This window comes from Bufo bufo, chromosome 2, assembly GCF_905171765.1.
Source record: "Bufo bufo chromosome 2, aBufBuf1.1, whole genome shotgun sequence".
Classification (NCBI taxonomy): Eukaryota; Metazoa; Chordata; class Amphibia; order Anura; family Bufonidae; genus Bufo; species Bufo bufo.
The window spans coordinates 111,614,303-111,640,836 of record NC_053390.1 but is presented as its reverse complement, the minus strand read 5'-3'; the positions used below and the strand labels follow the sequence as shown (position 1 = coordinate 111,640,836).

The window sequence follows — 26,534 nt, the reverse complement described above, 5'->3', positions numbered from 1 at the left end:
GAACTGCTTTCCGGATCACTCTGCCACAAGTGTGAAAGTAGCCTTACTATATACAGATGAGCCTCTAGGAGCAACGAGGACGTTGCCATTACACCCAGAGGCTCTGCACTGATTGACAGGGCCAAGCATTATGATGTTTACACTGCCTGGCCCTGTGAAAGTACAGAGGACGTGTCAGTTGCAGAGAGAGCCAAGCCTCTAGGTGTAATGGCAACGCCCCGTTGCTCCTAGAGGCTCATTCACATATATTAAAACATCATTTTTCTCAGCAATCAGGACACATATGAACATAGGACCAACACAAATGCCTTCAGCTGCCAAGTGCACATGTAACAGGTCAGCCAGTGCCATAGGTACAGATCTTCTGACAGATGTCCTTTAAAATATCTCAGATTTCATGATAATAGTCCTTGTGACATTTTATATGGACAGTCGGCCGTTTGCTATGAGGTAACGCCATAAGGGTACTTTCACACTAGCGTCGCAGGATACTGGAACTGCCTGCCGGATTCGGCAATCTGTATATGGATACCATTTGTAGACGGATCCGGATCCATCTTACAAATGTATTGCAATACCGGATCAGTCTCTCCAGTTGTCATCTGGAAAAAACTGATCTGGTATTTATCTTTTTCACCTTTTTAAAGGTCTGAACTGAAGACATCCTGATGCATCCTGAATGGATTGCTCTCCATTCAGAATGCATGGGGATATAACTGATCAGTTCTTTTCCGTTATTGAGCCCCTAGGACGGAACTCAGCGCAGGAAAAGAATAACGCTAATGTGAAAGTACCCTAAGAAATGTAATATCTTTGCTTCTACATCACCCCAATTCTGTACTACTATCACCGTACTGGACATTAACAAATCCCAAAATGTAGATCCAAAGAGGTACAAACTACAGTGCCAGATAGAAAACTATTCTGTGTACAGCTGTGGGGAACAGGGAATGACACTCCGGGGACTTCTCCCAGATCACACTTTTTTTTTTATCCCTTTTATACTTATTGATGTACATAATGCACTTTATTAAACCAAGACATCTAGTTTACATTTCTTTTATGAACTCCTGCAAGATGTTTACATGTATTTACTGCATTCTGTTATTTTTTTTAAAATAAAGGAAATCTATATAGATCAATCCTATGATGTTCTTTTTACATCCATTAAGAAGGACCTGCTAGCTCTGCTGACACGTCTCTTGAGAAATACTTCTAGCTTTATTCTGTGGATCAGTACAATTATGGCAATACAACATTTATATACTGGTCCTTTTTACTACTTTTGAATAATTAAAAACCTTTTAAAAAATAAATAATACAAATTTGCTTTGTGTCCTTCTGAAATCAATAATTTGTATTTAATTTTTTTTTCTGTTGGCAGAGCCGTTTTAGTTTTTTTTTTGTGGGGCGGATTTTAGTTTTTATCTATACCATTTTTGGATACATACAGCGCATGGAGGAACAGAACACCACAGAGATGTAAGAAAAGATGCTCCAGCCTCGTCACGGATAATTCATGTACACTAAAACAGAGAGCGGACTAGTGGGTTCAGGGACAGCGGATAAAGTACACCTACGCATAACTTTACCAATACATGGCTTGACAATATGGCAGCACTCCCCGAGGAAATAAATGCCTACGGTTAGAACTCTGGTCTGTTGAGTGTAGTAGTCAAATCATGTGGAGAAATCCAAAGTAGTTTTCACATTACTCCTGGTTCAATTCACACTTTCCCAAACCGGTTTGAATCTTGATGTCCAACTAATTATTATAATTTGTTTTATTTCATTGACATGGGTACGGTATGGGAGGATATTTTTTGGCACTGTTTGGGGGTACAAATATAAATTACTGTGTAATTTATATGGTTTTTGTGGCATGGATAAAAAAAAAAAAGGCAAATTTTTAACATTTATTTTTATATACTGTTCATACTAAATAACCTGTTAAATTCTTCGGGTAATTTTGCTAGTATGGATACCTAATAAGTACGGTTTTGTTTATAATCAATATAGGTCTTTTTTTTGTGGCTTTTTTTTTTTTTTTACATTTTAATGACCTTTTAATCCCATTAAAAGGTATTTTCCAAGAGTTTTAAAAAAATGGTCATAGAGCAGGGGGATTGTATAAAAATAAAAAACACCTCCTCACCTTCTAAATGATCCCATTGCTCTTGCTCTGCTGCTCCGAGCACCACAGGACATGCAGCAGTTATGGCCTGTCCACATAGCCAGTGGTTCTTTGCATTCACAATCCATGTAATTGATGGACATGACGTAATTGATGAAGGACTAGAGCGCGCTGCTGGAGTGGTGGGATATTAGTTATTATAAGTTTTTAGTTTTTTTTTATACTGCCAACTGTCTGTGGCTTTTTTAAATCTCAAAGTCCCTTTAAGAGATTGAGGTCTTACATTTTTATTTTAAACTGTATTACTATATGGTATGGTAGTCCATCATCCTCTGTGTCACTATGACACAAGCTGCTGTTGGGGCATCATTCTAGTTCTGCAGTTTTCTGCTGTACGAAAGTTGCCAAGAGCATTTTGTGCCAAAATTTGCATCTTTTCTGGTGTTTTTGGACACTTACAAAAAAATGGCTGGGGCATGGGCACAGCAGTCACCTGCAGCCTGACACATTTACCAGTACCTGTGGCAGAAAACAGGCCCACCTTACACCTGAACTGTACACCAGTTCCCTTACAGGTGCAGATTTCAATTTCTGGTGCACAGAACTCCTGGAGATACACCCCAATTATTACCCCTTAATAATTTTTGCGCATCATATGCCAGCGCAGTCTGTTATTAAGACTGGTGTAAGAAACACCACTCTTCATACATTCCCCTTTAATGTTGTACAAATAGCCCTGAAGTCCTTTCTAGGTTCCCAGGGTTGATTACAGAGAAGTTCTCCAGTCTCCAATTGGCAGTCATGGCGTGAGAGACGTATGCGGCACTTATTCCCTTAATGATTGCTGTGAGAAGGCATATTGCTGATCATTAAAGGGAACCTGTCACCTCAAAATGGAAAGTAATCTGTTGGAAGCAGGTTATAGAGCAGGAGGAGCTGAGCAGATTGACATATAGTTTTGTGGGAAAATATTCAGTGATTGACAGCTATCTGTGTATACACAGTCATAGAGGGAAGGCTGTCAATCACTGATGGGACCGCCTCCTGGACTTCAAAGCCCAGAACGAACAGGAATTTAAATGAATAAAATACAGGTTATATTGAATATTTTCCCACACAACTATATATCAGTCTACTCAGCTCCTCCTGCTCTACAACATACTGACTTCAGCTCAGACACCATTTTCAAAGTGACATGTTCCCTTTAAGGGTTTGTACTCAAAACTCCATGATAACCACTGACAATTTTATCAACATGTGGCATGAAAGCATCTAATTCAAAATGTTTTGCACTATGCTTCCATCATTAAAGACAGATCGAAAATAATGGCTCACATCATACAACAAGCTCAGCAATATTCTTTTCTCCTGAATTTGCAATCATGGTTGTGAAGTTACAGCATTAATTATTTACCAATACTTAGTATTTTCTATATTGAGATGACTCGTGCTGGTGCCTTTAACTGATGTCTATTGAGACCGGGAGCCAGGTACCAGCAGGGTCCCGTGTGGTTCCTGAATCATTAATGCAAATAATGTGCTATGTAAAATCAGAGGTACGTGGATGTACAGCATGGGCGCTGTATTACAGATCCATACAACACAGATCTCTAATACTGCATGAGGCCTAAAGCTGAAGTAAATGAGAGTATATAAAAAAAAAAAAACTATTGATCTAAAAGGGCGACGGATAAAAAAAAAAAAAAAGGGTTTACTGTAATGCAATGGTAAATTTGTAAGTCAATAATTACGTGACCTACATAAAAGGACATCATCTGCCGATGCTTTCATGTTGGTTTCTAACCTTGATATTCCTTCATCCTTTCATTTCTGCCCCTGCTTGACTAAAACATTTCAAAACTTTATAAATGAAAGATTTTGTTTATTACAAAATAGTAAAATTATAAAAATACAGCAGCTGTAGATAAAAGCCAGCCACAAAGGCCATTTATGTAAAAGCAGCATTATTCTGCATAAAATACAGTATATTAGACTTGATAAATACTATGCGACCCACACCACACACATAAGGCACTCTATTCGCTGCACCCTACATTGCAAGGAAAAGACACTGCTATGTAAATTAGGAGAAACAGGACTAAAAATATGTATCGCCGATGCCATGTATTCAGAGGTAGATGTGCCCCATCCAGAATCAAGACTGCTCTCCTGTCTGCTCCTCTTGTGGATTTTGAAGAAAGAAGAACTGGTTAGTCGACTACTTTGATTGAATGAACCCCGGAGTGGACGTGAGATGTTCTGGCACTCTGCCCGGTGCCCCTGCCGGAGCTGGCACTGTGCAATGCTGGTCGAGGGTATTTTGCAGCTATGGCCTGAGAAATGGTTTGCTGTAAAGACAGAAAAATGTTTAAAACAAACTAAAGAACATGAATCAAAAGATTTGTTACAAGGTGGTAGAACAACATCTCAAGTGCCCTGTTAAACAGCAGCCCCTTCAGGAAACACTATGGTTGGGTCATTATGGTGCCACCGACCTAGTAGGATGATAATTGCCTCTCCTGCCACACCATGCCAATGTAACAGAAGCAAGACGGCAGAGGGCCGCAGTAGCTGTTAATACCAGTGTGGCTTTTATAGTATTTCTCAGTCTACCTGTAAAACATATTGGTGCTACATATCTCACAAATCCTTAACGTGTGTAATGTCAATGGTACCACCGATAAAACAAACTTCAGAAATACTGCTAGGGGCTTCAGAAATATTCTAATTTTCAGCACATACTAAAGAGGATCTGTCCGCTCTCCTGATATGCCTATTTTACCAAATACTTTTATACCACACATATCACTTAGTCATCCACTATAATCTCTGAAACGTAGCCGTTCACTCCTTCTAGTAAGAACCTTTAACCTCTTGGTATCGTCGTTACTGAAGTGAAGGAAGAAAAGGGATGCAAATGAGCTCTTAACAAGCTAGGCCTCTCACCCAGTAAAGGCAGTACTCTCTAAACTGCACTGAAGAGGGGCAATCACCCAGAAACAGCTGTCTGCAGATGAGACGCTGGCTTATTTAATATCCGAGTCATGTTTCAGGGCTTATTTAGAGGGTCGAACACTGACTTATAGGATAGCTGCCTTACATCTGGTGGCATTAGAGGCAGAGCAAGAGCTCATTTGCAGCCCTTTCTTCCCAGAATTCCAGGAGGAGGATGTATGGCCTATAAAAGTCTCCTCACGCTGACTAAGGCGCTCTCTCCCCAATGAGAGATAGTACCCCCAAATGAAGTGAAGGAGCCACACTTGCCATGGCCCCATCGTTCCGCTGATTGTGGGAACCCCCTAGGTCACAAGTTATGTTGACCTATATGAGCAAGTCTTGCAAGATCAGGTTGTAGCACAACTGATTGTTTATATACTGTTACAATGTTATACCATCATTGGAAATATAGCCACAATGCTTCTTCCAGAAGGAAAAACCATCAGAAAAAGGTGATAGAAGCAGCCAGGTAAAGGTGGAGCTAGGTGTAAGCCAAAGCATTCGTAATTTTGCTGCTCTGGAATAGCTGTACTTATTTATTACATGAGGGATCATGAAGTTACCTGAGTAACTGGGTGATGCTTTTCCACCACTACAGAGCTCATTGGTGGTGAAACGCCCATAGAAGTGATACTTCCTCCCGTCTTGGTGATCTTCTGTGCCAGATCAGAACGAGCTGTAACACGGGCCGTTATCGTCTTCCCAGCCTTCTGCTGACCTGATGTTATAACTTTGGTCACAGGCTATATATGCACATGAAAAAGAAAGGCAATTTAATTATCAAATGCTGGTAATAGGAGTACAGGTGTTCAGCAGCTACAGTATCCCTCCATGCATGAGGACGGTCACGTCACTTATATGTACTAATGTAAGCAGTAGGGTTATGAAAATAACATCTACGACACTGACTGACATGGTGAGAGAAGGGAAAGAAAAGGAAGCATTTGTATTCAGGCGAGTGACTGCGTGACCAGTAACCTGCATCCTATAAATCCACACTGTCCCTAGTCCCAATACGGAGAGGATCACTTGCCAAGTGCAATTCCACCTACATGAACAATAAGGGGATTAAATAACCAGCACATTTTAAAGGCTATGGACACCTTCAGGGTAGGGCTGCAACGATTACTCGATGTAATCGGCACAAAAAAAATCCTCTATTGATCACGTGACCAGAGTGTGAGTGAAGTGAAGCCTATCACTCACCGCTCCCTGGTCTCCCGTTGGCACTACGCTGCACTATCCTGGCCCTGGCATGCACATATAGTCAGCGTGCGCTGCAAGACGCTGTGTGACGTTAGGTCCCAGTGCATGTTGGGAAGAAGACGACGCTGCAGTCCTTCTCCTGCGAACTCCATATCGGCCAGCCGCGCACCCTGCCAGGAAAGGTAAGTATTACGGGGGGCGGGGGCATGGAGGGGCTGATGGCACTGGGGGAGTGGGGGGCATGATGGCACTGGGGGGAGCTGATGGCACAGAGGACTGATGGCATTGGGGGGAACTGAGGGCATGGAAGGACTGATGGCATGGGGGTGCTAAAGACTGATGGCATGGGGGCTGATGATGGCACGAGGGACGCTGATGAGTTTTTATAAAGGAAAAGGTTATTTAATTCATTTTTTTTTTATTAGAGTGCTCGATTAATCACTGCAGAATTTTTTGTGACTGCATTTTACTCATTTTGAGCTAAAACAAATTTTTTCAACTGGTCTTTTTTTATTATTATTATAAAACGTCTGCTTCTGAGATACAAGAGTCTCTTTGCAAGTAGTGACTTTGTTTTCTATGTATCCTGTCAGCTGACAGCTCATATGTACCTCTTATAGCTCAATTCGTATGAAACTGATATGAATATAGTTTTAATAATTTACATGGGACGAGAATTGCATAGATCACTGCTAAAGAGCGTTCATAGTAACGCTTGTTAGCGATGATCTGGCGGTGTAAATGTACATTCATCAGGTAATTGGATTGTTTGTGTAAACACGATCTGCTGCCGAGAAACGAGTCAGTGTGGGGAAGGGCAATGGCATTAGTGATCGCTCCTCCCCATCTCTGGAGGAGATCGTTACATGTTAATGCACTGGTCTTCTCCACCAACAAGCAGCAGATTGAACGCATCCTTTCCGACAATCTGCTGTAATATCGTCCCGTGTAAAGGGACCTTAAGTGTTTGAGATCAGGAGGTCCGAGATAAGACATAAATATGAGCTGTCAGCTGACAAGATACAAAGGGAACAAAGTCACAACTTGCAAACAGACTGATTTTTTTTTTTAACTCTTGTATCTCAGAAATGTAAAAGACCTTTGATGATGTCATTGCCATGTGATCAGTAACATCCACTTGTTACTTGTTACATGCTGATGACATCATCACTGGTCCTTTAACCTTCAACATTTACGAAAATCTTGCTGCAGGAGAAGTTTCTTGATGTTTCTACAGGTATGTGTCTCATGATGTATGACTGTATTAACGTCGCATCATGTACCTCGTATAATGGGCAACATGGGGTTAAGGATTGTGTCACTTTCTATTAATATGAGGCACATGGAGGTTTCAAAATTAATAACCCCTTTAATGTACGGGTATTTTTTATTTTTGGGGGTGGTATCGAGTATCGCAATACTTTTCCTTTGGTATATAGAGCGCCTCATAATGAGATGCATTTTCTCCTCCTGAGCTTTATACTCAGCGCTGTGCTGTGATCTTTTTCTCAGGAAGAAATCTTGCTGCAGTATTTAATTTGCTATACCGGATACTGCATCATGCCATGGTGCTTAGACAACATCTGATTTTATGCTAGTCATACTACAGATAGCGTCTACAAGGCCCTCTCCAATCCTCCAGAAAAAATAGGCAATGCACACAATGTGATCTGTGTCGTTTTGAAGCACACCTTCCTAAACCAACAGATAAAATGAGTACTTCTAGATAATTCTATTTAGCCGAATAAATGCTGACCAGGCTTATCTCTCGGTGGTCACACATCTGCAGAGTGAATGTTAAAGTGCACGCACATTAGATGACAGATAAAAGAAGGATTGGTTATGCTTAGTTTATTCCACTCTCCCAACTTGTACTGTCCAACTGCAATGCAGTGGTTCCCGCAAAAGGGTTCTGTGTGTATTTTCAATGTCTTACTGCACTGTCATGTAAAAATCAGTAATGAGTTAGCAGGTCTTGATTGATTGTCACCCTCCCCATAGGGAGTGGTTAGGCCTCACCGTAGGGCAGTCTAGCTAGTGAAGTGGAAGGAGTGAAGACACAGCCCTGGACAGTGAATCATCCAGACAGAAAGCTTTAACGCTAGGTTAAAATGGAGAAGAGAAAGGATATGTTTGAAGAGCATACCAGTGTTGACAGGTGGTACGAGCAGAAGCTCTGCGGTGATAAATTGCCTAGAAAGAAGCTTATAGACTCGATAGCAGACATTGTTCAGGAGATTTAAGTCTTATAGTGCCTGGACATACTTTACAAGAACACTGAGGACATTGTGGAAACATTTACTTTGAGTATCACAACCTGTGAAAAACTTGCAGAACTTTGCCTGACGCTGGGGTCCACCCTGTTGGTGTATAGTGAGAAATGTCACACCCCTATTTCTAAATTCTTAGGCTTGAGAGAAAAGTGCAGTGTGAGGAAATTTGCTTCAAAGAAAGACCAAGACCTGGTAACTACTACTAAAACCATGTAACCTGTAAAAACTTTGGAGAATTTGCACATGCCAGTCCATGCATGCTGAAAACTGACTAATCTGAATTTATTTCTGATGTTAACCTAGCCTCATATTTCCTGCACCGCCACACTGACGCCAACATCATCTTCAGCTGCCAAGTGACTCTGCCATGCACCTGAAAATTTATCACCATGAAGGGCACCCCGAACGAAAATCAGGCTGGAAAAGAGAGTAAAAGGTGTGCCCTTCCTATCACTGCACGGCCCAGAAGAGCGCCACTGGGAGTAACAACTACAACCACCAATCTTGCTACTATCACCCCTATCCTATCCCTTCTCCTGGGCTCCCTGCACACTGAATGAAACATGCACACTTGGTTAAGCTGAGCTTGCCTGTATGTTGGGAGAAAAGGTTTACAGTTAAATGCTTATATTGTGTATGGAAAGCTTTGATTGGCGGACTGCTACTCCTCATCTCATACGCTGGTATACACGGCTCAGGAGAGGGGTGAGAGCTGCTTTCGAAGCACCTCTGGCAGTAGATTATGGGGATCATTTATTAAGACCGGCGTTTTAGACTCTGGTCCTAATACCCCTTTGCGCAAGTGGTGGCTGTCCCTAAGTTATGTGGAGGTGCCGGCCTCTACATAACTTTGACGCATCCACCGCCTGTCTAAATGTACGGCAGCTTCCTCGCTAAAGGAAGCTTCTTCGTTAAAGCTACATTCTGTGCAGCAAATCATTCCCACTGTATGGTGACGAATGATCGCTACTGTGATTGTTCATCCCTGTTCACCGCTTGTCAGCAGCACCACCTTGCTCACACAGCACTATGTGCTGCCGGCAAACAGTGATTTTATGTGACCCAGAAGCAATGGATCACCTAACAAGCGAGCGTTTGGCTAAGTTGTCGGGTGTGGACTGGCACATTTACATAGGGCATTTATCTGAAATAAGCGTTCATATGAATGTATGTTCCCAATAATTATTCCAATAATCTGCCCGTGTAAAATGGCCTTTGAAATAAGGATTGGTGGTATAATGTCAGAGGGTTCTGGTCCACGCTTTGGTCACTGCAGTTGAAAAGTACATACACAGAAATTTAAAAAAAAAATAAAATAAATCATCAATGCGGGCAATTACCATTTTATGTGCTGACAAGATGCTGGATCCAGATGTGGTAGCGGACAGCACCACAGGGGTGCTCAGATCGTCTTTGGACTCAGAAACACTTGAAGGAATAAAGTGAGGTCGAAACTAAAGGGCAGAGATTAAATGATTGAAATCAGGATTGAAAAGCAGGCAAAACACAATATAACTTATGGCCAGCATGACACTTTAACCCCTTGGAAACATCTGAAATACATTTACGCTATGTAAAGTCCATAATATGTACATCATGGTGCTGACAAACGAGCTGTTCCCACATTATCTGCAGATGGTGTCAGCTGAATATTATAACTGACACTCTGCTGGAATAGCCAGGATTGGAGGAGACTACAGTCCCAGCTGTTTAACCCCTCTGATGCCATCCATGGTCAAAAGCAACTGCGGCGTCTGAGGCAGGCCCTTCCTATAATGGCTCAATCACACCATTGTGTACCTGTGATGTCATCGCGAGGTGCTCATGCAGCCATAGTAGACAGCAATGTACGTAAAACCAAAAACCTGAAAAACCACTGAACCTTATATGAAAATGGTACCACTAAAAAATACAACTCGTCACAGCACACCCCGCCCCCCAATAAAAAAAAAAATCCCTTATACAGCTACATCCACGAAAATATTAAAAAGCTATGGTCCTCATAATTCTGTGATAAAAAAATAACATTTCTGTGACTTTAGAGCCCCAGATACCTGCATCATTAAAGGGTTTTTTCACCTTTCCTATGACAAAATGTTCTCTATATCATGGAGGTCACCGCTACAGTTGTCACCAGTCGAGTCATAGCTGGATGAAGAGATCGGTGAGGGACCCAGGAAGGGGGAGCATGGAAGTGGTGGGAGATCGGTGAGGTCAGTATTATTTTGCTATTATAGACCAGAGCTTTTTATAAAAAAAATAAATAAAATTTGGCCAGGAGCTGGACAACCCCTTTAAGAGGGGAAACCACCTAGTATATGCCCGACTCCCGGGAACTTGTTAGCAGCACATTTTCCTGCTCCTCCTAATCCACTCAAATCTCAGGCGATCTCTTGACTACATTACAGCAGACGGTAATAGTTTGTGCAACAATCACACATCACTAAATCTGGCGCCCCTTTGGACTGTCTAGTCTAACGTCACACCGCCTATTGTTTGGATTACTGTCACAATAAGGAATGCCCTTGCTCCTTCGAAGCAGCGTCGCCTTGGAGGAGGAGCCAGAGTGGATTCTTCTTTTTGGCTTACTCGTGTCATAAAAATACAAATGAGACGTGACAATTTCTGGCGCAATTTAAGACAAGTGGCATTTCCTATAATAAACCGGTATCATGTTGCCGGTGATATCTAGTAAATGAAGGTAAGCATCAGGTAACCTGTACAGTTTATGTTGGATTTCAATATTTGATCTTTTTTTTCTTTTCTTGGAGAGATAAGCTGCTGCGTGCTCGGTATGGCGGTATCTAGTGTTCGGCCAGCCTAATTCCTTCTTACTCACGTCTTGCTCTGCTGTGGCAGCAGGAGTGTGGATGGAGGAGGGGAGATCATGCTGTGAAGTGGTTGGCACCTGCTGAAAGGTCACGGAGGGACTGCAGCCAGGGTCTTCTCTCCTAGGTGGATGATCTGCTACCAAGATACAGGAGATACAATTACGAATATTCTTAACATTGCAAAACTGATGTCAATTCTTTTCTAAAATATTCTAAAATTTTAAAAAAATAAAGTGTTGCAGTGAACAGCAGAACAGGCTGAAGCAAAATATTCATCAAATATTATTCATGGACGTGTTCATTACTATTGTGCAGGTCCTGTAGATGTAGAATGTCTCAGTGTCTGTGTTACAGTGCCACCTTGTGTTCAACACCTTGGTACTGCACTTCACTATCACAAGAGCATTTTATAACAAATCATGCAAAAATAAGCCGCATATTCTTAACATATTCTGTGATGGAGAAACACAAGGCCACCAGCATATGCTGCTATATACACATCTACAGGTGAAACTCGAAAAATTAGAATATCATGCAAAGTTCATTTATTTCAGTAATGCAACTTAAAAGGTGAAACTAACATATGAGATAGACTCATTACATGCAAAGCGAGATATCTCAAGCCTTTATTTGTTATAATTTAGATGATTATGGCTTATAGCTTATGAAAACCCCAAAGTCACAATTTTGAGGTCCCCTTTGCTCAGGGGGTATGGATTAATTAGCTGACTAGAGTGTGACACTTTGAGCCTAGAATATTGACCCTTTTCACAAAATTCTAATTTTAAGCTGCATTAATGCAATTCCTTTTAAGTTGCATTACTGAAATAAATGGACTTTTGCACAATATTCTAATTTTTCGAGTTTCACCTGTAAAAGGGTTTTCTTCATAGAAACAGAAATTTACATTCCATGAACTCGTACAGAAGACGTGTCCTACCGTGCTCTGCTCGGATTTCTCTCCCTTGAAACATGGACATTGCCTCGATATTTAACGCACAGACACCACGCATGAACGCTTTCTTCATGGATCCCTCAAACTGGTCCCTCTCTGCGTGAAGTCTTGAAACTTCTGCTCTAGCTTCTTCCAGAGCATCACTCAACTACAAATGGCAAGAAGGGAATGGGTAAATGATGCGGCTTGCGTGGCATATTGGTGATCATTCGCTTTTTAATGCAACAGGTGTACAGGTAAGAATGGCCGCACAGTTTTGTGTGTAAAACTGTGGTATTATCAGCAAATTCGTCTGTAAAAAAAAATAATTTGCGGTTTTGGACACTTGAGGCTGCTGCATTTTGTGTACGTACCCTTAAAATGAAGAGAAAAACAAAAAAAATACCCCCTTATAACTTTCTAAATAACTTAACTGATCATGCCAAGCACATTGCTGCTGATCAGATTCATTCATGCCCAATTGAGGCTTCTCTTATAGGGGTCGTCTCACTTCAGCAAATAGCATTTATCATGTAGATAAAGTTACTACAAGGCACTTACTAATGTATTGTGATTGTCCATATTGCCTCCTTCGCTGGCTGGATTCATTTTTCCATCACATTATACACTGCTCGTTTCCATGGTTACGACCACCTTGCAATTTAGCAGCGGTGGCCGTGCTTGCACACTATAGGAAAAAGCACCAGGCTATGTGAGCTACCACCCAGCCACCAGGGAGGCTGGCACTTTTTCCTATGATGTGCAAGCACGGCCACCGCTGCTGGATTGCAGGGTGGTCTTAACCATTGAAACGAGCAGTGGTCCAGCGAGCGAAGGAGGCAATATGGGTAATAACAATACATTAGTAAATGGCCTCTTAACTTTTTCTACATGATAAATTCCACTTGCTGAAGTGAGACAACCCCTTTAAAGGTGTTTTCCAGGACTTACGTTGGCTAGGTCATCAGATCAGCAGATGTCTACCTCCCAGCACCCCTGCCAATCAGCTGTTTTTGCAAGCTCTGCCGTTGGAACCAGGCAACAGAACCATGCTTGGTCCACGGTGTAGTAGCCATGCCTGGTTACTGCAGCTCTTATCTCATCCACTTTTGGTTCTTGTGCTGTAGCCGATTGGCTTGTAGTCTTGGGAGCTAGACTCCTGCTGATCTAATATTCAGGACCTACCCTAAGAACAGGTCATCAATAAGTAAGTCCTGCCTGGTAAACCCCTTTCATTTCCAGGGGAAACCAAGTACCTTATGGATGTTACATTATGTAAAGTTTATCAGTATATAGATAGATTACAGGTTAAATACCTGAGCAACTTTGGATTCATAATTACTAGAGAGCTCAACGCAAACCTCTTCAGCTCTGGCTCGGCACGCCTGTTCCACTTTGTCCTTCCAGTTGGACTCCATAACGGAGCGCCATGTTCTCCACATGCTCTTCAACAACATCCTTCTGTAGTGTCTGTCGGCCAGACTGCATACATAATCCTAAGAAAATACTTCATACATTGAGACAACAAATCCCCTGCATTGTACAATCTAGACTTGACCCAACATAATGATTCCTCACCCTAAGAAATGTGACCCCAGGGGGTTACATGCAAGGTAGGGTACAGCCAAAGGGTCAGATTTCTGCATGCAGTTTTGGAAGCCTAAATCAGAAGTGGATCATAAAAGAGACATATGACTTCTCTTTTTTTTTAATTCACTCCTGGTTGTGGCTTCCAAAACAGCATCAAGAAACCTGATAGTGTGGCTGAACCCTCGGGGTACGTGCACTGTGCTCAGTGTATGACCATACCCTTTGGGGGTGGGGTAGTGTAATGCACTATGCTAGAGTAGGGGGCACTTAGGATCACTGAGAAATACTGGATTATAGAGAATTGTTCTAAACCACACTAGGTGGCCCTAAGAAAAGGAAGCATACTCTAAAAGAAGACAGTAGAAAGATCTGGACTAACATGGCAAAGTGTTAAAGGGGAGAGTACTACAAACTAGGATCAACAGTCCTAGGGGATCATTTATTAACTTGAACTACGCCTATATTCAGGTTAGTTGCGCTGCAATCTGTGACTTTTCCCAGCTCATGCCAGGTTTAGGCATAGAAAATGGTCTAAATGTAAGCAGTCTACGAAGCTGTCTTACATTTAGAAGCGGTGCTGGATGCGCCGAATTTATGTAGAGGCCGGTGCCTCTACATGACTTTGGTGATCCACCGCCAGAGCAGGGGCTTTATTAAAGGGAACCTGTCATCAACTTTATGCTGTCCATACTAACGGCATCATAAAGTAGAGACAGGTGAGTTGATTTCAGCGGTCTGTCATTTATAAGTTACAAGTAAGTGGTTGCAAAGAACCAACATCACAATCATTGCAGACTGGGCCTGGAAAAGAGTCCCGGCCACCTGAGAAGAGTCCTGGTTATTCATGAATTCCTGCTCTCTGCCAATCATCAGCAGATGGGTGAGAGAGCAGGAGATTAGGAATAACCAGGACTCTTCTCAGGTAGATGTGACTCTTTTCCAGGTCCGGGCTGCAATATTTTATGATGTTGCTTCTCGGCAACCACTTACTTTTAGCTCATGAGTGACACATCGCTGAAACCAGCATGTTTGTCACTATTTAATGCTGCCCTCAGTGAGATCAGCATAAAGTTGATGACAAGTTCCCTTTAAAATCGGCATCTAAAACACTGGTCTTCATAAATGACCCCCAAAATCTTTTGTCACATTGGGGCTTTAATTTGAACACCAGAGACCATATATGACCACCACTTTATATATAAGAGAAAAAATAAAAAAAGACCCTTCCTGTGGTTGTGCAGACGGGGAGCTTGGGAACTGTTCTACTGAGAGAGGATCCCAGTGGTGGCATTTATCATCCTCTGGCTGGATGATAAATGCCCATTGAGGGAAATTCCCCACTACTCCCGTTCCAACACTAAACGGATCCCTGCTGGTTTATACCTCCTCGTCCAATCTCGAAAAACACAGAAAAATTCCAGTGATGACTGCTCAGCCAATCACAGAGTCTAACAGTGAATTATCTCCAATAAAAAACAAAGCATTGGGCATGCTGGAATTCAACATGGCCGACCCTTCTTTCCCTTCAGGATAGAGTTAGGACACCACCATACACACTAGAATTCAGGTATCCTCAAACTGCGGCCCTCCAGCTATTGTAAAACTACAACTCCCACAATGCCCTGCTGTAGGCTGATACCTGTAGGCTGTTCGGGCATGCTGGGAGTTGTAGTTTTGAAACAGCTGGGGGGCCGCAGTTTGAGGATGCCTGCACTTGATAGTTGATGGTGCAACCGACATTCATCTGACCACCTTAAAGGGGAGTATGCCACTGTACAGTCAATGAGATATGTCGGCCATTGGCCACAATGAGAAAAAAAAAGTATACTGTGTGCTATATGTTTTTTGCCGTCACCCACTGTATATTCTATACTGCAAAAAAATAAAATGCTAGCGTATACCACCCTGACAGAGACTAAACGTACAGTCAGAAAAACTGGGTGTCTACGACTATGTTCTGTATGTGCCAGGGGCTCTCTCAGAGCATACACCAAACAGGTTTACTGAACTTGGTATGAACATAGCCCTATGCGGAAAAGTTCTGTCCAATAAACTAGAAGAAACAGCACTGCAAAAGGTCAAGTGAAACAGTCGCTTCATTCACCGCCAAAATGTTTCCTTCTGAACAAGGAGTTCACTTGATCTTCTGAAGTGCGGCTTCTCCTTGAGTATTGTCTAGGAGTCCAGCCTCTGAAGTGGGTGCACCCGTCCATTGTGAAGGGCCTGGAGACTGTGCTGGGTACGCTCTAGAAAGGACCTTTCGTTTCTTAGCGCCAGTTAAAAGGACACCTGTTTTAAACCCAGCATTGAGAGTATGGGAATGATTCACATGTCTGGCTCTTCACCTCCTGTCTGCCCTCTATTTGCTGCAGTCGCCAGTGGGAAAATGTTCGCATCAGTTCCGTCTTTTCCTTCTGCTTCTCCAGCGCACGGGTCAGGTTGGAAATCACCTAGGGGTAAGAACATCATATCTGGTGATGTCAGAGGTTCTAATAAAGGACTGGTAGATCTGAAAGAATGAATCGTGTGTGTAAGGGAGCATGAGCAGCACAAAGAGAATGCAGCAGTGGCATGAACAACGGATGTCTGTATTCATTTGTGTCAAAGGGAGATTAAAGGAGCACAGAACCGCGGACTGAACGATGAAGTGCACAGGCGGTAATCTCGCCCACGGTGTTGATCAGTCTGCAGGATTTTCGGCATGTCCCTGAAGAAAACAACCTTACAGAAATCCTGCAGAGAACATGGAGGTTGATTTCCTTCCCATCGCTTTCATTTAGTGCTCATACACAAGGCCATAGCCGTTTTTGTGGGCCGCAAATTGCGGATCCACAAAACACGGATACCGGCTGTGTGCATTATACATTTTGCAGAATGGAACGTCTTGCAATCTATAGAACAGGTCTATCCTTGTATGTAAGACAGACAAGTATGTTCTATTATTTTTTTTTTTGCAGGTGGCACGGAACGGACATACGGATGCGGACAGCCACATCATCACCTCCTCTCTATGCTTCATGTCTCCTCATGAACTCTGTTCCTTCAGAGATTCAGCTGAAGATCATGTTAAACAGTATTGAGAACCATAACCCCTGACAAGCAGAGCAGAGAGGAGGATGAGGCAGCTCTTTACCTCAGTGCTCTGAAGTAACTTGTCCTCCTGTGTGATTAGGACAGGTTTTGTATGTACTAATAAGATGGCGGCCATTTTATTTCTCCTAACGATTGCTCCCCAGAGAAAACGAGCCATTATAACGAATGAAAGGTATTTGGGAATAGATTTATAATAAAGTCATATTTACGTATTTTATTTTCTTAATTCCTGGAATACCCTTATAAGCTAAAAACCAGTTCCGAACAATAGCTCAGTTTCTGATGACACATTCCCTTTAAGCAAGAAATGGCAGGGTTAAAGGGGTTGTCTCATTTCAGCAAATTGCATTTATCATGTAGAGAAAGTTACTACAAGGCACTTACTAATGTATTGTGATTGTCCATATTGCCTCCTTTGCTGGCTGGATTCATTTGTTTTCATCACATTATACATTGCTTATATCCATGGTTACGACCACCCTGCAATCCAGCGGTAGTTGCGCTTGCATGCTATAGGAAAAAGTGCTAGCCCCTCTGTTGGCAAGGACCGTTTGAGTGTGCATCGGCTTGCGCTTTTTCCTATAGTGTGCAAGCACGGCCACCAAAGCTGTATCGCAGGGTGGTCATAACCATGGAAAGGAGCAGTGTATAATGTGATGGAAAAATGAATCCAGCCAGGAAAGGAGACAATATGGACAATCACAATACATTAGTAAGTGCCTCGTATTAATGCCATTTACTGAAGTGAGACAACCCCTTTAAATTTTTCTTCTTTTATGTGGAGCCTTTTTTCAATGTTTTTGTGGCCATTTTCTCTGCCCTTTTTAGTGCCCATGCTACCAACATGAGGTGCTACTACGTCAATACTCATGACCTCTATGTTGAGGAGTGGAAAGGGCAGACTGAGATCTTAAAAAGCATGAGGAATCGATACAGAAAGCAGCAGCCCATACCTACTTGAAGTTCAGGGCACAGTAATCCAGCAGCTGAGAATACGGAGGCAGGATTACACTGTGGTTATTGAGTGATTACAAATCTAATGAGCGACTGATTGGGAAAACAAAAAAGCCATAATACAGTGAATTGACTATACCGGGAGCTAATTACAGGCTGCAGGAACATGACTCAGCCAATCAATCACCCCTGGAGTCCTCCTGCCGCTATGCACATTGCCCGTGTGCCCACGCAGCCAGCGGGAGCGCCACACAAATGCACATTTATCTTCACACGCCGTATACAAGATCATTCAGCGTGTGTGTGCTGAGCCCTACAGTACATTCAGTTGTCATTATATCAAGTGCTACGTGAGATGGGCACAGCGAGACTCAATGTGCAACATGTAGCAGAAAGGCGTGCCCGCCCCATTCAGCTTCATGGACCTCACCTGCTGGATATGGGACGTTGCTTTTTTAATAATAACGAACATAGAGTTATTCTAATTATTGGCTTGTCTACTAAAATAGCTCATTTTGTTTTCCCTTTTAATGAATTGTCTGGCAGCACAGACGTGATACCATATTCTCAGTGATGTGAACCGGATGCTGACTAGAAGACTGCCACGTTAATGAGCAAGCAAAACACATTGGTAGTATGAACACAATCAGTAGATTATATTAATAGTGTTAAAGGGGTTGTCCGGGTTTTTAATATAAATGACCTATCCTCAGGGTAGGTCATCAATACCAGATCGGTGGGGGTCCGACACTTGGCACCCCCGACGATCAGCTGTATTAGGAGACGGCGCGTGCAGTGTGCATGTGCCGTCTCCCTTCTCTCTTCCTGTTCACTGCTGCTGTCTATCATGCAAACACAACATAAGGGCTCATGCACATGAACGTGTTTTATTTCCGTGTCTGTCCTGTTTTTTTGCGGACCGTATGTGGAACCATTCATTTCATAGGGTGGGTATTCGGGGGGTATTATAGCTGACACTGTAGTGGAGGGCATTGGCCAGCACTCTTGTGTGGCATCACGGGTGACACTGTAATAGAGTGAATTGGCTGGAATTGTTGGGCGCTATATGGCTGACACAGTAATGGAGGGCACTGACCAGCACTATTAGGGACATTGTGGCTGACAATGCAATGGAGGGCAATTGCAGGCTCTAATGGGGGGGGCATTGTGGCAGGTAGAAGGGCACTGGCATAGACAGCTCATACTGTACAGTATAACTTCATTACAACTCAGACTGTACGGTAATGGCATTGTATCCCTTGTGCTGCTGTGTGCATTCTCCTGTAGCCACTAACAGAGTTTTCATGCAGCCAATAGCTCTTTTCCTGCCTCTAAAAGATAGGCGCTGATTAGCTGGATATTCCAGCAAATGACTGTGCACCACTGTCAGAACAATTGCATTTCAGGACTGCATTCAACTTGCTATGGCCTATGAGAAGCCATCACAAATTTACTGCATCAATTCAGGGGATTACTTCTCCTTCCTGCTGGATCCATATCTGGCTTTAACTCAAAAAAACGCAGCGACATTTTTCAAAGAGAAAAAAAAAAAAAAAAAAAAAACACACCCTTAAAAAGACTTGAAGCACATGGAGTTTCTGCATGCATTTTAAGACATAAATAAAAAGTGTGAAGAAGCCTTAGGGTCCATTCACACTACCGTAATTTGGGTCCGCATTCGTTCCGCAATTTGCGGACCCATTCACTTTCAATGGGGCTGGAACGGATGCGAATCCGCATTTTCGGGATCCGCAAATCCGAAAAAAATAGAACATGTCCTATTCTTGTCCGCAATTGCGGACCAGAAAAGGCATTTTCTATTATAGTGTCTGTGATGTGCAGTCCGCAAATTGTGGATCGCACATTGCAGGTGTCCGTGTTTTGCGGATCCGCAAAACACTTACGGACGTGTGAATGGACCCTTAAAGAGTAACTAAACCTTTATAGGAACTTTTAATATTTTGTCCCTAATAAAACTCTCTCTAATATACTTTATTAATCAATTTTCTATTTTTATGACACTTTTACTTCTCTAAAGCGCACTATTCACTGTGCGCTTAAAACTCGGTTCTCTGTATACCGCTGGCAGCTCAGCGGTGTACAGAGTACAGAGAACATTTTATCAATGGGGCCGCAGCAGTGCTGTGAGTACGGGCAGGTGTGCATATTGCTGCTTCTGCCTGTGCTCCCTGGATGATTACTAACTCCTGGCACCCTGTACCCATGTACTATGCCAGGATTACCTGAGCGAGGTGGGCTCCTGCCTGCTCTGCTAAGCTAAGAGCTGACATGCAGTTATTTTTCCTAGCTTGTATTTCACAGTGACTTACAAAGAACAGCTTTACATTGGATTTTATATGGGCCATTTATGCATTTCTAGAAGTTGGTCATGTCCTTCTCCATAGATATTCATCTGTAATATTATATTCGGTTTCGATACCATAAAAATGTATTGCGATACTCGATACCATGCGAAAAAATAAACCCAAAAAGCCACGTGCATTCCGCATTTTAAAAAATCCTGAATCGCGCAGTTTTTATTTATTAATTTTTTCTGTTCCGGCGTTCACCGCATAGTTTTTTTTAAATATTTTAATAGTTTGGACTTTTCTGACGTGGCGATATGTAATATGTTTATTTATTGTTTATACATTTTATATGTGAAATTGGGAAAGGAGGTGATTCATACTTAATATTTTGGTGTTTTTTTTTTTTTACACTTTTTATTTAATAACCATTTCCCTCCTTAGGGGCTAGAACCTGGGATTTTTTTCATCCCTTGTCCTATTCACCCTGATAGAGCTCTATCAGGGTGAATAGGACTTCACACTGTCCCTGCTGCTCTGTGCACACAGCATCAGGGATGTTACCATGGCAGCCAGGACTTCAGTAGCGTCCTGGCTGCCATGGTAACTGATCGGAGCCCCAGGATTACACAGCTGGGGCTCCGATCAGAAGCTGCCACTGCCACCAATGAGGGGGAGGGGAGAGGACCCTGTGGCCACTGCCACCAATGATTTTAATACTGGGGGGTTGAGGGGGCGCACTCCCCTGTGCTGCTGAGGGAACATGAGCGCTCTCATGTTCGGAGATACTAGACTGCGCAGTTCAGTATAGAAAAAAAAAAAATGGACAAAAGTATTGATTGGGTATCGAAATTTCGATACCCGCAACAACCCTAATTGGCACAACATCAGTTATGAGTGCTTACTACCTATAGACAAACATGGGGCTGGAAAAATTCACATGATTACATTGATATTATTTTCCACCGTATCAATATATCAAATCATAAGTGTTAGGTCTTCACTTGTGCAAAACAAGAGTGTTCAACAAATTTCCTATAATCCTATAGTAATAACAGGATCACGTCACAGAAGTCTTCGCTGTATGCTTCTTATGATTCATACAGCATCAAAATGCAGGTTTTTGTTTTCCAGATATTTGATGAACATAAAGGAAGTGTCATCCCCAGGTGTCTAGGAGAACGTGAACACTGCCTGCAAGTGTACTCATCCGGAGCGAGATCACACTGTGAACACATTAATCACCAGCGATATGTCAAGGCAAAGATAAATGAGATGCCCAGCTCCACACTACCCTTACTCCATTCACATAAAAAGCAAGTCTAGTTAATAAAAAAAAGTCAATACAATTTGGTATGTATGTATAATATATATATATATATATATATATATATATATATATATATATATATATATATATATATATATAAAATGGCAGCACTGGAGAAACAAACAATGGCGGGTGCTAGATCCAGGGATGTAGCTGCTTACCCCGTATAGATAGAGATGAAAAACGGACAGCACACCAGATAAAAAGCAATGGTGTTTATTCACCCATGTGGAAGGCAACGTTTCAGCTCATACAAGAGCCTTTCTCTGTGCTGTCCGTTTTTCATCTCTCTGTAATATATATATATATATATATATATATATATATATATATATTACAATCACCATAATTCGGTTTCCTGGAAGTCTCCATGACAGCACAACCCGAGATTGACTTCCTCTGATAGGACAGGAAAAAACACAGAGAGGTCGAGAACCCCACCCCTTCCCCTCATCACCAGTGTAATTTTAACAGAACCAGGAAAGGGGAAAGGAACTATTAAAGGAATCTGAAACCAATAAAGAAAAAAAGGGTGGGATATATGTGTGCTGTCATGGAGACTTCCAGGAAACCGGATTACCGGTGAGTGTAATACTAATTTCCCCAGTCGTCTCCATGACAGCACAACCTGAGAACTAACAAGGTAACCTTATTTGGGGGGGGGGGGAACAACAGCACCCAGGACCTTGCATCCAAAGGTTATGTCCTCATTAACAAAAACATCTACTCTGTAATGCTTAGTAAAGGTATGGGCCCTCTTCCACGTGGCTGCTCTGCAAATCTGCTCTAGTGATGCAGAGGCCCTCTTAGCCCAAGAGGTGGAAACAGATCTTACAGAATGGGCTTTGAGAGACTGATGAGGCTCCCTGCCGGAAGCTATGTAGGCCTCAGAGATAGCACACCTGATCCAACAGGATATAGAGCTTCTTGCTGCCTTTTTTCCCTTATTGGGGCCACAGAACTGCACAAATAAATTCTTATCAATTCGCCAACTTTTTGTGACCTCCATATAATGAAGAACACATCTTCTGACGTCTAGGTTATGATACTTTACTTCCTGATCATTCCTAGGATTAGGACAAAAGGAGGGAATAACAATATCCTGGGACCTGTGGAAGGTGGACACCACCTTGGGGAGGAACACAGGGTCTAATTTAAAGATGAGTTTGTCCTCACAAATGGAAAGAAAGGGTTTTGAATCGACAGGGGCTGAAGCTCACATACTCTTCTTGCAGAAGAAATGGCCACTAGAAAAACGGTCTTGAGGGTGAGCCATTTAATTGATAGGGAATCCAAAGGCTCAAAGAGAGTATCTGATAGTACGGTATTCAGGTTCCAGGGAGCGACCAGGTTTTTAACTGTGGGTCTTAACCTATCAGCTGCCTTTAAAAATCTAGACACCCAGGCATTCTCATAAAGACTCGTGTTGTAAAGGGCTCCTAAGGCAGAAACCTGTACCTTAAGAGTATTAGGGGAGAGGCCCATATCCAACCCATCCTGGAAGGAACTCCAAAATGAGAGGGATATCTGGTGAGGATTGGTTAAACCTTGAATTCGCCCAGGCAGCGAACTTCTTCCAGACTTTAAGGTAGGACCTACAGGTATTTGTTTTCCTACTAAGTAGGAGAGTATCCACCACGCTTTGAGAGAGGCCTCGGCCTAAGAGGATGGATTTCTCAGTAACCAAGCTCATAGACTGAGGAGTCTGGGATTCGGGTGAGGGATTGGACCCTGCATCATAAGATTTTTCTCCAGGGGAAATAGGATTGGGTCCTCCTGACTGAGGGATCTCAGGAGACCGAACCAGCCTCTTCTGGGCCAGAAGGGAACAACTAGGATCAGGACGCATCTCTCTGCTTGGAATTTTTGGAGGACTTTTGGGGTCATCAGAATTGGGGGGAAGGCATACACCAGCCCCGACGTCCAGTCTTGGGTGAAGGCATCCACTGCCACACACGGATTCCTTGGGTTTAGAGAGAAGTAATGTGGTACTTTGTGATTTCTTTTTGAGGCAAATAGGTCTAGAGATGGAATGCCCCACTGATCTTGTATTTTCTGGAAGGCTGGTTATGACAGAGACCATTCGCCTGGATCCAGCCTCTGCCGGCTTAGGAAATCTGCTTGAGTATTGAGTGAGCCTTTCAGATGTACCGCCCCTAATGATTTCACATTCCTTTCTGCCCAGAGGAATATCTGTCTTGCGAGGTTCTGAAGATGACCGTGCCTCGTCCCTCCTTGATGTTGTATGAACGCTACCGCTATGGAGTTGTCAGAATGTATTAGAACATGACTGTTTTTGGCCTGAATCTGGATTGCTTTGAGGCCTTCCCATATGGCATAGAGCTCCCTGTAGTTGGATGACATTTTCTTCTGAGTTTCTAACCAGGCACCCTGAAAGGAACCGGTGGTAGCAAGTGCACCCCAACCCCAGGAACTGGCATCCGTCGTTAGTGATAGTACATTTTCTTGGCTCCAGGGAACCCCTGTCTTCAGGTTCCTATCTGAGAGCCACCATATCAAGAGGCCTTTATGTCTCTGGTTACCGGCATCCTCTCTTCTAGGGTCAACTGGGATCTGTTCCACCTTTTTAATTCAAGGCTCTGCAGAGGCCTCATGTGAAATTGGGCCCAGGCAACGGCTGGGATGCAGGAGGATAGAAGACCTAGAACCCTCATGGCCTGCCGGATAGAACAAGAACACATCTTTAGGAAATGTTGGATTCTTAGTTTTAGATCCTGGATCTTTGTAGAAGGAAGAAAGGATCTTTGGAGCCCAAGAACACTCTCCGGTGACTTGGAGTCAGATTGGACTTTTCCCTGTTGATGATCCACCCTAGGTTCTGAAGGTGAGAGAGGACCACCTGTAGATGTATTAGGAGGAGATCTGACGTTTCTGCCACTACCAGCAAGTCGTCGAGATAAGGGACCACTAAAATCCCCCTGCGGTTTAGAGAGGCCATGGCTTCTGCCATAACCTTGGTGAAGATACGAGGAGCTGAGGCAATTCCGAAAGGTAGACAGGTGAACTGATAGTGGCGGATCTTTCCCTTCAGCTTCACTGCAAACCTCAGGTACCTTCTGGAAAGAGGATGTATTGGAATGTGGAAATAAGCATCTTTGAGATCTATTGTAATTTGAGCCCCCTTCTTGATAAGTTTTACTGCCGTCTTGACAGTTTCCATTTTGAATTTGTGATATGAAATGTGTTTGTTTAGTGGTTTTAGGTTTATGATGGTTCGGAATCTCCCGTTTGGTTTCCGGACCATGAATAGAGGCGAGTAGTGACCATTCCCCCATTCCTCCTTGGGGACGTCTTCTATTGCCCCTAGGGACAGGAGTTCTTTTATACTCTCGGACAGGGAGGACCTTAGAGATCCCTGGAGTTGGGTTATTACAAACTTTTGCGGGGGAAGGGAATCCAACTCTAAAGAATACCCGTTTTTTATGATGCTGATAATAAACGGGTCTGTGATGGTCTGTTCCCAGAAACTTAAAAAGGAACTGAGCCTTTCAGTCCTCCCGACCTTCCATGGTCAGGTCTGGAATCGTGCTGCTGCTTGCGAAAAACGAGATTTTTGTATAACTTACCAGTAAAATCTCTTTCTCGCTCTTTCCTTGGGGGACACAGAAGACCTTGGGTATAGCTCATCTCCCTAGGAGGCGTGACACTAAGTGAAAACTGTTAAGCCCCTCCTCCATCAGCTATACCCTCAGCCTGGAGAGAGAGACTGCCAGTTGCGTGTCCAAGTAGTGAGAAAAGGCAAAGTCCAACAAGGAACCAACAAGCCAACTACCCAACGGGTAACACAAACTCGGAAACCGTGTAGAGAAAAACAATGAATAGGTGGTTGCTGTGTCCCCCAAGGAAAGAGCGAGAAAGAGATTTTACTGGGAAGTTATACAAAAATCTTGTTTTCTCGCCCAATTTTCTTTGGGGGACACAGAAGACCTTGGGACGTTCAAAAGCAGTCCAAAAGGGGGGGGGACCACAGCACCAAGGCGAAGCACCTGAAGGCATCAAGGAACCGCCGCCTGCAGACCCAGGCGGGCCAAGGCAGCATCCGCCAAAGCCAGAGTATGCACCCTGTAGAACTTGGTAAGGCGTGCAAGGAAGACCTGTGGCCGCCTTGCCCAAATGCATGGCCGAAGCCCAATGCCTCCGACCCAGGAGGCACCGACCGCTCTGGTGAAATGAACGGTGACACCAAAGGCAGAATCCTGCCCTTGGTGCGGTAACCTCAGCAATAGCCAATCTGATAAAGCGGAGGAAAACCACCCTGGAGTCCGTCAACCCTAAGCGCGGACCTCCTGTAAACCCAAGAGACCTAACGTCGACAAGAGTCGGAGATCTCCAAGTAAAAACGGCAAGGCCCAAACAACGTCCAAATCGATGAAGTGTTGAAGCGAAAGGCAAACACCACCTTCAGAAGGAAGGAAGTAGGAAACGGGATGTAGAACAGCCCTGTCCTGGGAAAAGACAGAAGGCTCGGAACAAGAAGGGCCGCCATTCAGGCACCCGTCAGAGACACGACTGCTACGGAAACACAACCGTACAGGACAGAAGGGGTAGAGAGAACTTCTGTAACGGCTCCAAGGAAAAGATTGGAGCGCCGAGAGCTCAGCATGTAGTTCCCAGGGCGGTACCGGAGGACAGTACAGAGGAACCAAAGAGCCACTCCGAGGAAGAAGGTCTTGACAGGCCCAGAGGGCCGGGGAACGCTGGAAGAGGAAGAACAGCGCCGACACTTGACACCTCAAGTAAAGGAGTCCCAGTCCCAGGTCCAGGCCGGACTGGAAAAAGTCAGAACCATGGGGAGAGAAAGTCAGAGTGGGGAATGCACAGCTTCCCACAGAACCACAGACAAAAAACCCTAAGTCCTACGACAG

At 43.3% G+C, this 26,534-nt stretch overlaps 1 protein-coding gene across 3 annotated transcripts in view; it reads right to left on the bottom strand.

Moving 5' to 3' along the window:
- Positions 1–4,052: 4,052 nt before the first annotated feature.
- Positions 4,053–26,534, bottom strand: part of POC5 (POC5 centriolar protein) — a 66,971-nt gene continuing 44,489 nt past the window's right edge. The window contains exons 7-13 of one of the 3 annotated variants that reach the window (XM_040421418.1): positions 16,311–16,415; positions 13,692–13,871; positions 12,382–12,544; positions 11,450–11,577; positions 9,951–10,064; positions 5,695–5,874; positions 4,053–4,482 (exon numbers count right to left, since the gene is read on the bottom strand). In XM_040421418.1, coding sequence (XP_040277352.1) covers positions 4,345–4,482; positions 5,695–5,874; positions 9,951–10,064; positions 11,450–11,577; positions 12,382–12,544; positions 13,692–13,871; positions 16,311–16,415 — 1,008 coding nt within the window. In that variant the 3' untranslated portion in view covers positions 4,053–4,344. The remainder of the gene's footprint in view (positions 4,483–5,694; positions 5,875–9,950; positions 10,065–11,449; positions 11,578–12,381; positions 12,545–13,691; positions 13,872–16,310; positions 16,416–26,534) is intronic. The other 2 variants (XM_040421417.1, XM_040421419.1) reach the window with 2 other exon arrangements.